The 12,244-nt window shown below is 44.0% G+C and overlaps 1 protein-coding gene across 1 annotated transcript in view; it reads right to left on the bottom strand.

Moving 5' to 3' along the window:
• LOC135516483 (zeta-sarcoglycan-like) overlaps positions 1–11,857 on the bottom strand; it is a 40,116-nt gene extending 28,259 nt beyond the window's left edge. The window contains exons 1-3 of the mRNA XM_064940824.1: positions 11,663–11,857; positions 6,621–6,722; positions 2,117–2,204 (exon numbers count right to left, since the gene is read on the bottom strand). Of these exons, the coding sequence (XP_064796896.1) occupies positions 2,117–2,204; positions 6,621–6,722; positions 11,663–11,857 (385 nt within the window). The remainder of the gene's footprint in view (positions 1–2,116; positions 2,205–6,620; positions 6,723–11,662) is intronic.
• Between the last annotated feature and the right edge of the window lie 387 nt (positions 11,858–12,244).

Below are 12,244 nucleotides of genomic sequence, written 5' to 3'. Positions count from 1 at the left end.
ACTCCACACACCGAGACCCATACAAAGCTCTCCCTTGCCCTCCATTTGGCAAATCTGACCATAATTCTATCCTCCTGATTCCTGCTTACAAGCAAAAACTAAAGCAGGGAGTACTAGTGACTCGCTCAATACGGAAGTGGTCAGATGACGCAGATGCTACACTACAGGACTCTTTTTCTAGCACTGGAAAATGTTCCGGGACTCATTCAATGGTATTGAGGTGTATACCACTTCAGGCACCGGCTTCATCAATAAGTGTATTGACAACATCATTCCCACAGTGGCCGTACGTACATATCCCAACCAGAAGCCATGGATTACAGGCAACATCTGCACAGAGATAAAGGCTAGAGCTGCCGCTATCAAGGAACCGGAAACTTATAAGAAATCCCACTATGCCCTCAGACAAACCATCAAACAGGCCAAGGGTCAATATATGACTAAGATTTGAATCCTACTAATCCAACTCTGATGATCGTCGGCTGTGGCAGAGCTTGCAAACTATTACGGACAACAAAGGGAAACCCAGCCGTGCGATGCCCAGTGACGCGAGCCTAACAGATAAGCTAAATGCCTTTTATGAACGTGTCGAGGCAAGCATCACTGAAGCATGCATGAGAACTGCTCCGGACGACTGTGTGATCACTGTGTGATCACGCCCTCCGTAGCCGATGTGAGCAAGACCCTTCAAACAGGTCAACATTCACAAGGCTGCAGGGCCAGATGGATTACCTGGACGTGTACTTGGGGCGAGCACAGACCAACTGGCAAGCGGCTTCACTGACATTTTAACCCCTGACCGAATCTTTAATACCTACATGTTTCACGCAGACCCTGGGACTAAACACCTCCCACTGCAACTGGATCGTGGACTTCCTGACATGCTGCTCACAGGTGGTAAGGGTAGGCAACAATACATCTGCCACGCTGATCCTTCAACACAGGGCCCCTCAGGGGTGCGTGCTTAGTCCCCTCCTATCATGGTCCAAACACACCAAGACAGTCGTGAAGAGGGCACTACAACACGTTTTCCCCCTCAGGAGACTTGGCATGGTTCCCCAGATCCAAATAGTTCTACAGCTGCACCATCGAGAGAATCCTGACCAGTTGCATCACCGTCTGGTATTTCAACTGCTCGGCATCCGACCATAAGGCGCTACGGCGGGTTGCGCCTACGGCCCAGTATATCACTGGGGCCAAGCTTCTTGCCATCCAGGACCTATATACTAGGCGGTGTCAGAGGAAGATACAAAAAAGTGTCAAAGAATCCAGTCACCCAAGTCATAGACTGTTCTCTCTGCTAACCAATGGCAAGCGGTGTCGGAGCACCATTTCTAGGTCCAAAAGGCTCCTTAACAGCTCCTACCCCCAAGCCATAAGACTGCTGAGCAATTAATCAAATGGCCACACGGACTATTTACATTGACCCCCCCCCCACCTCATTTGTAGTACTTGCTGCTTATTATCTATGCATAGTCACTTTACCCCTACCCTGTGTATATAGCCTCATTACTGTTATTTTATTGTGTTACTTTTCATTTGATTTTCTTTACTTAAAATATTTACTAAATAACCTAAACTCCTTCTTGAACTGCAGTGTTGGTTACGAGCTTGTAAGTAAGGTTGTTCGGCGCATGTGACAAACATGATTTGACTTGACCAAAAGTGTCACATCACTAGCCTTGATGAATCAACATCATCATCAATCCCAAACTTATGCTGGTGAAAATCAATAGCTATTTGTGTTAATAAGCAGGTCATTTGCTTTCAAATAGCCATTAATCATGTAAATTACTCTGGTAATTAGGCCTGACTGATGATTAAACTTGATGATAATGAGAAGAACCTATTTCACTTTTCATAAGTGCTTCAAAGGTTAATGTCTCGAACACTTTGCTGTGAGTCCTCCAGGCGAAGAAAGCAGATTAATAATGAGTAAAAGATCAACTCGATTAAAGTCATTAAAAATTAGATCTATTCAGTAGAAGCCATTGTCTGCACTGAGTCTTTGCTAAATTGTGCTGCTCAAAAACATCAGTACATGTATCAATATTGTATCAATATGGTTAGTCATCTGTTTTAAGTGTTCAGTGAAACAGTTCTGAACTTATCTGACCCACTGTCAGCTGTCCAGTGAGTTGGCCTTGGTCGTTTCGAGCGTTTATAGTCACGTTTCTGTTCGACCGCACGACCAATGGGCTTGCCTAGAGAAAGCATGAGAGAGGGGGGGCAGAAAGGAGGAGAGAAAAAGCAGGGATGTAAAAAGAATGCAAAACATAAATACAAGTGACCTGCAATAAGAGGATTAACTTTCATTCATACATTATAAACCCCCTGGTAGATACATGTAAATATGTTGGTTCTAACAATTTGATCCAGCAATTTCTGTGAGAAAATCTAAATATTGAGCACAAAATATTATTAGACCTGAGTTGATTTTCTTGAATCTAGTTTTCTTTCATTGCCTGTTCTGACACAATATCATGAACCAACAGACCAAGTGAGTGGGGAATTAAATGTTCCATCTTGTGCCATTTATGTATTTTTTTTGGTCTTCAATGGTATCTGACCTGAGGGTCAAACATTAGCACTCCTGAATGATACTCTGTGAACTGATGAATGAGTCTAGTCATTGTGGCTCTTACAGAATGGTCAGATGGTCACGTGAACTTCATGGAGTTAATACACATTCACGGAGCATGTTGTGAAAAACTGAAAAACTACCAATGGCTGAAGTAATGCCAAGGGTGCTGCCCTGCATACAAGGACACTTCATAACCAAAGGCAGCAGGATAAGTGGAGGCTTAAGTGGAAGCAAAGGCTAGTGGAACGATATCAACATCTCACTGTAAGTTATTTAAAAAAAAGTTACATGACAGAATATTACACTTTCAAAACAGATTTTTCCTGTTAATGGTAAACAACCGCTACAAAAGTGCTCATCACAGATTTAATCTTCAATAAAATATATAATAATTGTCATCTATTTTATTAGCAACTCCCTAAAAACAAATCTATTTGAACTAGCTTGTTTTATAAAATCCTTGTCCATTATGATTAAGTGAAGAGAGAATTAAGTCATATTACACAGATCTAAAGACTCCACAGGGAAGTAGTTTCAGTCCAATGAATTATACATGCTCAAACCTATTTTTAGACCAGCTGACAACTCAAGAGAAAAAGCCACTGCACACAGTTACGAATGACATATTTGATTCACTTTAAATACTCTTGTGAGCTACAGTATATTGTCTAAGATCGTACAAATGACAAATGAGGTCTTGTCAACATTTAACTGAATTGCACACAGTCCCCCTCCCTGTATTTGCATTGTAACACATAACGGATATATTCACAATTACATTAAACTGCTGGTTCGTGCCAAAGTATTATATAGAAGGCCAATATATTGTATAAAAGGCATGTTAAACAAGACGTCCCCACATAGTACAATACAAAGGCTGGTCCACCGTAATCATTTCTGCGGTAGTGGCTTATTGATTAGAAGTTTAGTCATGTCGGAGCGTGACTAAACTCAATATGCAATTTACAGTATCTCTTCAACTCAGTGGATAAACACAATCCTCTCGGTGCCTGACATATTTCCTCAGGTGAAAAAAATAAATATTGAATGACCCTTTCAGAGATTCCCTGTGCTCTCTCTGTCCTGCAAATCTCTCTGTTATGTACTTGAGTGAAGACCCAAAAGCGGTTTTAACAGAAAACAGAGTTCTTTAATGAAAACAGGTGGCATAAATCCTCTTCCAACGTTGTCAACGGAACAAAAAGAACGTTAGTATAGTCCCTAGGATGCACCTGCCAGGCAGACTGACAGGATAGGACAAAAGCAAATCAGCTTGCTTCTGGCATCAAAAACACAAACAAGAATCAGACACTGAAAGTAGCAGGAACAGAGAAATAGAGACCTAATCAGAGGGGGAAGAGAGAACAGGTGGGAAAGAGTGAATGAGCTAGTTAGGGGAGATGTCAGCTGAAGAATGAGAGACAGAGAAGGATAAAAAGACCAGCAGAGAGAGACAGAGTGAAGAGAAAACAGGAACAGACATAACAAGACATGACAGTACCCCCCCACTCACCGAGCTCCGGTCGAGGAGGAATATTGCAACGGAGGAAATCATCGATCAGCGAACGGTCCAGCACGTCCCGAGAGGGAACCCAACTCCTCTCCTCAGGACCGTACCCCTCCCAATCCTAGGTACTGATGACCACGGCCCCGAGGGCGCATGTCCAAAATCTTACGAACCCTGTAGATGGGTGCGCTCGACAAGGATGGGGGGAGGGACGAGCGGGGCGCGAAGAACGGGCTTAACACAGGAGACATGGAAGACCGGGTGAACGCGACGAAGATAGCTGGAGAAGAAGTCGCATGCGACAGGATTAATGACCTGAGAAATACGGAACGGACCAATGAACCGCGGGGCCAACTTGCGAGAAGCTGTCTTAAGGGGAAGGTTCTGAGTGGAGAGCCATACTCTCTGAAATATCTAGGACTCTTGGTCCTACGCTTATTAGCGGCCCTCACAGTCTGCGCCCTATTACGGCAAAGTGCCGACCTGACCCCCTTCCAGGTGCGCTCGCAACGCTGAGCGGAGGGGACCAGGACTCGGCGAGCTGAGATGAGAACAGCGGAGGCTGGTACCCGAGGCTACTCTGAAAAGGAGATAGACCGGTAGCAGACGAAGGAATGAGTTGTGGGCGTACTCTGCCCCTGTTCTGACCAAGACGCAGGGTTACGAAAAGAAAGACCACCAAATCTCCTTGACCGTTTTGAAAGCCGGACGAGAGACCGGAAGCCCCAATCAAACGGCAAAACTCCCCTCCAAAATTGAGACACTGCGGGCCTCTGTCGGAAATGCCAGACGGAAGGCCATGAATCGAAAAACATTCTCGATAATATCTGAATCTGCACCCTAAGAATTAAAATATTACCGGTGGGAATGAGACGGCCGGCAGGAGGAGAGTTAATAGTCTAGACCGAACAATTGTCCGAATGGGGAAAAAATGGCAGAGTGGGCCTTCTAACAGACTGTAAAAACATCGGTTTAATACTGGTGACCGGTATCCCGGGACTTCCCGACCAAGCTCCTGAAGAGACGAGATAAAGCATCAGGCGTTTTTTCCCGAGAAAAATAATGACGGGTGCCATGGACCAATAATATATTATTTTTATGCCGCCCTAAAGCAAAAATAAAATGAATTGCGTACCTGACTATAATGTTTAGGCTACAAGCGACCTCTCGACGGAGTTACTGAAGGCAATCTCCATCTCACATTCACAAATCTCCAAAACTAGCTTTGTTGGCACTGGCAGAGGCTCAACATATAAACTGCAGCTTTATATTACCGGTATGGTTGCAATTTTGGGAGGGGAAATTTGTAGATTTTCGGGAAAAAATTCAACCCTAATATATTGCGTCAGTGTTTGGACTAAAACAATGCACGTAATAAGCGAATAGTCATAGATGTCATTTTAATGTCCAACTAACGTTTTGCCAGTTTTATTGCAATGGACTGTTCAGTGTTCAACGACTAGCTGAATATACTGACATTTTAAGAAAATATCTTGACTACATCTAAGGAAATATAATTAAAGGGAAATTATACTACCAATTTCAACTGAATTATTAACTTTCAAACTTATCAAGAGTATCAAATCAAGCCCACCATCCAGTCGTTGTCCATGTACAGTCAACAATCATCCAAAGAAAAGCTACTTCCATCTAAAGGCTTTAAGGCCTGAGATTGCTATCCAGTTCATAGTGAATCATTGAAGAGCTCGGATGGACCGGGTGTCTAAGAAAAACTGGAGAGTTTGTGCAGGAGTTCAGTAATCCTACTGACATCAAAGGGGAGTGGGAGGCAGGGGGATTTATTGTACCGGCTTGATTGAAAATTCAGCTGGGACTGTGGTACACCTGTAATTGTCTGTCATCTACACTAGGTTGTGTGTGACTTGTGAGAAACAAAGAGTCCCCCGTTATCCATCTTTCATTTGATGGGGGGGGCTGATACAGTTCTGATGGAGGGCAGGAAATTGGGGAGGAGAGGAAGAGTACCGTCTTGAGAAAAAAAACGTGCAATATCCCCCAGGGGCAACAAATAGAAATGTTATAAACTCCATATATAGCAAGTTCTCTATGGCCTAGTTCATAAATCAATCAACATCAAGCATGATCCATCAGAGCCTAGCAACAGTTTTTGAAGATCTCTACGATGAGGAGTTTCGCTTACATTTATAGGGAGAATTTGGTATCATCATATGATCACTCAGCCAGTCTAATATGAAATTCCATAGGGTTTAGTCCAGCATCAGCATTAGCTCTAGTGACTGATGTTATGGATTTGACTGCTGCTTGCTTAGTGAGTATCCTCTTCCCTTCTGATTCAGCTCACACCGAGACTCGAATCCAGGACCTCTGCCTTGCTAGCACACGTGCCCCATCCTTGACAACGTAGCAACAGTTTTGAGTTCATTGGAAAATATCAAAGTCAACAGTTCCATCAGCGACATTTCAAGCTAACTTTGGAGTGAGCTTACTGCATGTTCTCAACTCCGTTGCACTGAGAACAACGGCGGGTTAGTAAACAGAGTAGCTTACCCTTCTTGACTGGATCTCCTTCACATAAAGGGGAAGAAGGAATTCCGATATTCCCTCAAGTCGTATCCCTTCCCCGTTCACCTGAAGGTTTCCCATTCCGTCCTGCAAAATATACAACAAAATCACAGAACAAATAAGCAGCCTGAAGGAGAGGAAGGGGATCACGCTGAGTGACAGGGTGTAGCAGGGTGCTACACCCTGAGTGACAGGGTGTAGCAGAGGCCCTCAGCCCTCCCTCAATGGCGCCAAACCATCGCTAACGTGGCAGACAAGCCTGCGTAGATTGAACGGTAACGTGTAACTGTAGGTGTCCTTACAAAATCACAGAACAAATAAGCAGCCTGAAGGAGAGGAATGCCCTTTAAACAGGTTGTCCCTCTTTTTTTTTTTTTACTTCTATAATGGCGTTAACATTCGTAACAATGTCATGTCACACCAGCTTTTCACACACAAGCCTTAACACATTGCTGAATGTACGCCAATGACATAGCCTGACCTGGACACTGTAAAACACCAGGCTGAGTTACACCAGACTGAGCTGATAGATGTTGTGTATGCCTATTACAGGCCACACTGGTGACACTGAGTGACAGGGTAGAAGTAGGGGATCACACTGTGGTGACAGCAGCACGCAGGGTGAATGGATAGAGGTAGGGGATCACACTGTGGTGACAGCAGCACACAGGGTGAATGGATAGAGGTAGGGGATCACGCTGAGTGACAGGGTAGAAGTAGGGGATCACACTGAGTGACAGGGTAGAGGTAGGGGATCACACTGTGGTGACAGGATAGAGGTAGGGGATCACGCTGAGTGACAGGGTAGAAGTAGGGGATCACACTGAGTGACAGGATAGAGGTAGGGGATCACGCTGAGTGACAGGATAGAGGTAGGGGATCACGCTGAGTGACAGGATAGAGGTAGGGGATCACACTGAGTGACAGGATAGAGGTAGGGGATCACGCTGAGTGACAGGATAGAGGTAGGGGATCACGCTGAGTGACAGGATAGAGGTAGGGGATCACACTGAGTGACAGGATAGAGGTAGGGGATCACGCTGAGTGACAAGATAGAGGTAGGGGATCACACTGAGTGACAGGATAGAGGTAGGGGATCACACTGTGGTGACAGGATAGAGGTAGGGGATCACACTGTGGTGACAGGATAGAGGTAGGGGATCACACTGTGGTGACAGGATAGAGGTAGGGGATCACGCTGAGTGACAGGATAGAGGTAGGGGATCACGCTGAGTGACAGGGTAGAGGTAGGGGATCACGCTGAGTGACAGGATAGAGGTAGGGGATCACACTGAGTGACAGGATAGAGGTAGGGGATCACGCTGAGTGACAGGGTGTAGCAGAGGCCCTCAGCCCTCCCTCAATGGCGCCAAACCATCGCTAACGTGGCAGACAAGCCTGCGTAGATTGAACGGTAACGTGTAACTGTAGGTGTCCTTAAGAATGCATTAGTTTAGGCTACATGATGCGTTATACTGTAAGATCAGCTATAGACAGTTGAGCATTATGCCTTGGTTATGAACAACAGCATAAGAGCTTATGAAGCGTGTTAACCAATAAGGAAGCGGTGTTGGCAACGCACTAAACTGAGTCATTGAAAAATAAACATTCTCTGTGTACCCGCCGATATGTTTATGGACAGGTTTGGAATATAATGTTGATTAAATGCTGTCACTGTTGATTTAATGTTAATAATGCCTAATACGTAGTTATGATTCGCTTAGGAATTTGGCATTTTGTGTGGATATTAAGATTACATGTCTTTATGTCTAAGGTGGAAGTAAGGAACTTCCCATGTCTCATTTTCACTAAGTCATGAACTGATGCCCCGTAATGTCCAGACCAATGAATCATGTACACAGACAGCTACGGGGGGATGGACTTGTCATTCATCACCAGAAGGCTTGTTAGGACAACACACCTCGTTGTATGTGTCATATATGTACAAGTATGAATCTGCACAGAATTCCATCTTCCATACGGGGAGGCAGGGTAGCCTAGTGGTTAGAGTGTAGAGGTGGCAGGGTAGCCTAGTGGTTAGGGTGTAGAGGTGGCAGGGTAGCCTAGTGGTTAGGGTGTAGAGGTGGCAGGGTAGCCTAGTGGTTAGGGTGTAGAGGTGGCAGGGTAGCCTAGTGGTTAGGGTGTAGAGGTGGCAGGGTAGCCTAGTGGTTAGAGTGTAGAGGTGGCAGGGTAGCCTAGTGGTTAGAGTGTAGAGGCGGCAGGGTAGCCTAGTGGTTAGGGTGTAGAGGTGGCAGGGTAGCCTAGTGGTTAGGGTGTAGAGGTGGCAGGGTAGCCTAGTGGTTAGAGTGTAGAGGAGGCAGGGTAGCCTAGTGGTAAGAGTGTAGAGGAGGCAGGGTAGCCTAGTGGTTAGGGTGTAGAGGTGGCAGGGTAGCCTAGTGGTTAGAGTATAGAGGAGGCAGGGTAGCCTAGTGGTAAGAGTGTAGAGGAGGCAGGGTAGCCTAGTGGTTAGAGTGTTGGACTAGTAACCGGAAGGTTGCAAGTTCATAATCCCTGAGCTGACAAGGTACAAATCTGTCGTTCTGCCCCTGAACAGGCAGTTAACCCACTGTTCCTAGGCCGTCATTGAAAATAAGAATTTGTTCTTAACTGACTTGCCTGCTTAAATAAAGGTAAAATAAAACAGCTTATGGGGTCCTAGGTTGGCAGAGCTTTCAATTAAGCTGGTGAAGTCTTGAGACAGAGAGTAGTCAAGACACCCACAGCACAGATAACATCTGTGATAACATACAGTGCTTTTGGAAAGTAGTCAAACTCCTTGACTTTTTACACAATTTGTTACTTTACAGCCTTTTTCTAAAATGTATTAAATCATTTTTTCCCTTCATCAATCTAACACAATACACAAATCTAACACAATACACAATACCCAATAATGACAAAGTGAAAATATGTTTTCAGAATTTTGGGCAAATGTATTGAAAACAAAAAAACAGATACCTTATTTATATAAGTATTCAGACACTTTGCTATGAGACTCGAAATTGAGCTCAAGTGCATCCTGTTTCCATTGATCATACTTGAGATGTTTCTACAACTTGATTGATTGGACATGATTTGGAAAGGCACACGCCTGTCTATATAAGGTCTCACAGTTGACAGTGCATGTCAGATCAAGACAGGATTGTGTCGAGGCACAGATCTGGGGAAGGGTACCAAAACATTTCTGCAGCATTGAAGGTCCCCAAGAACACAGTGACCTCCATCCTTCTTAAATGCAAGACGTTTGGAACCACCAAGACTCCTCCTAGAGCTGGCTTCCAGGCCAAACTGAGCAATTGGTGGGAGAAGGCCTTGGTCAGGGAGGTGACCAAACACCGGAGGGTCACTCTGACAGAGCTCTGGAGTTCCTCTGTAGAGATGGGAAAACCTCCCAGAAGCATAATCTCTGCAACACTCTACCAATTAGGCCTTTATCGCAGAGTGGCCAGACGGAAGCCACTACTCAGTAAAAGGCACATGACAGCACGCTTGGGAGTCTGCCAAATGGCTCCTGAAGACTGTCAGACCATGAGAAACAAGATTCTCTGGTCTGATGAAACCCAGATTGAACTCTTTGGCCTGAATGCCAAGCATGGTGGTGGCAGCATCATGCTGTGGGGATGTTTTTCAGCGGCAGGGACTGGGAGACTAGTCAGGATCAAGGGAAAGATGAACGGAGCAAAGTACTGAAAGATCCTTGATGAAAACCTACTCCAGAGCGATCAAGACCTCCGACTGCGGCGAAGGTTCACCTTCCAACAACGACCCTAAGTACACAGCCAAGACAATGCAGGAGTAGCTTCGGGACAAGTCTCTGAATATCCTTGAGTGGCCCAGCCAAAGCCTGGACTTGAACCCAATCTAACATCTCTGGAGAGACCTGAAAATAGCTGTCCAGCAACCCTCCAAATCCAGCTTGACAGAGATTGAGAGGATCTGCAGAGAAGAATTGGAGAAACTCCCCAAATACAGGTGTGTCAAGCTTGTAGCGTCATACCCAAGAAGACTCAAGGCTGTAATCATTGCCAAAAGTGCTTCAACAAAGGACTGAGTAAAGGGTCTAAAGACTAATGCAAATGTGATATTTCATTTTTTTTATATATATATAAATTATCAAACGTTTCTAAAAACCCATTTTTGCTATGTCATTATGGGGTATTGTGTGTAGATTGATGAGTGAAAAAATAATTACATCAATTTTAGAATAAGGCTACAACCTAACAAAATGTGGAAAAAGTCAAGGGGCACTGTAGGTAACTGCCGAAACAAAGGAAACACTTGAGTAAATGACATGAATTGATTGGGAGTCACGGATAAAGACGGTCCCGGGTGACAGATCTGTCACAGTATGATGCTCTCTTCAGGGGTTTGTTGACAAAATGGTGGATTGCATACATTGGCCCTGCATCGCTTTCAAAATTCTGCACTTATACAGCTATAAACTTTTTCCCGTTTTGTGTGTTTGCAGCGATATTCTCTGTAGAAGACTTTAGACAATCTGGCGTGAATGCAATTATTTTCACCAGAGCCAATTCAGCGATTGTTTAAATCTTAATTACATACGTATGTATGTGTGTTACCGTGCAAAACTTCTATTGTACTTATGAATCAAGTATATCTTAACACAGAACATACACTTGCTATGTCAAGTGTAATGTTAAATCAATAATTCAATCAAATCTATCCACCTGTCTCTTTAATTTACATTCATTCACCTCATCCATGTAGCACCATCCAAATGTATTTTAGTGGACAAATCCCCCATTAGTTTAATAGAGTATGAGCAGGCCTGTGCAAACTGGTTCACAATATACAGTAGGCTACTGTAAAACATTACACAATAGACTACTGTAAAACAATATACAGTAGGCTACTGTAAAACATTATACAATAGACTAGTGTAAAACATTATACAACAGGCTACTGTAAAACATTATACAGTAGGTTACTGTAAAACAATATACAAAAGTTATTGTAAAACATTATACAGTAGGCTACTGTAAAACATTATACGGTAGGCTACCCACCACAGTGAAATGCATGACCTTTACTATCCACACAGTTAAGGCCAGGTTGACTATCATTATGACCAGCAACAGCGAGAGGAAAAAGTAGAGGAATCTCTTCCTCCACCCATAGAGTCCCACGGGGTCGACAGCGTCGCACCTGGGCTGCTGAAGATGGCCCGACTGGGCCTCCAGTACGTACTGTTCCTCAGTCATCTGGAACACAATCAGAGAGAGAGGGGCATCTGAGCATTAGATGCCATGCTAAACATTTTATTTTTGAATGACATCCATACAGGGTTTATAATACATTTATATTACTACATTACTACAAAAGTTTGGGGTCACTTAGAAATGTCCTTGTTTTCTATGAAAACATAAATGAAATGAGTTGCAAAAAGAATCGGAAATATAGTCTAGATTTTGCCAAGGTTATAAATAATGATTTTTAATTGAAATAATAATTGTGTCCTTCAAACTTTGCTTTCATCAAAGAACCCTCCATTTGCAGCCGACCTTTGGCATTCTAGTTGTCAATTTGTTGAGGTAATCTGAAGAGATTTCACCCATGATTCCTGAAGCACCTCCCACAAGTTGGATTGG

This window comes from Oncorhynchus masou, chromosome 27, assembly GCF_036934945.1.
Source record: "Oncorhynchus masou masou isolate Uvic2021 chromosome 27, UVic_Omas_1.1, whole genome shotgun sequence".
NCBI lineage: Eukaryota > Metazoa > Chordata > Actinopteri > Salmoniformes > Salmonidae > Oncorhynchus > Oncorhynchus masou.
Note: the sequence above shows the minus strand (reverse complement) of the source record. Positions and strands in the feature narration are given on the sequence as shown.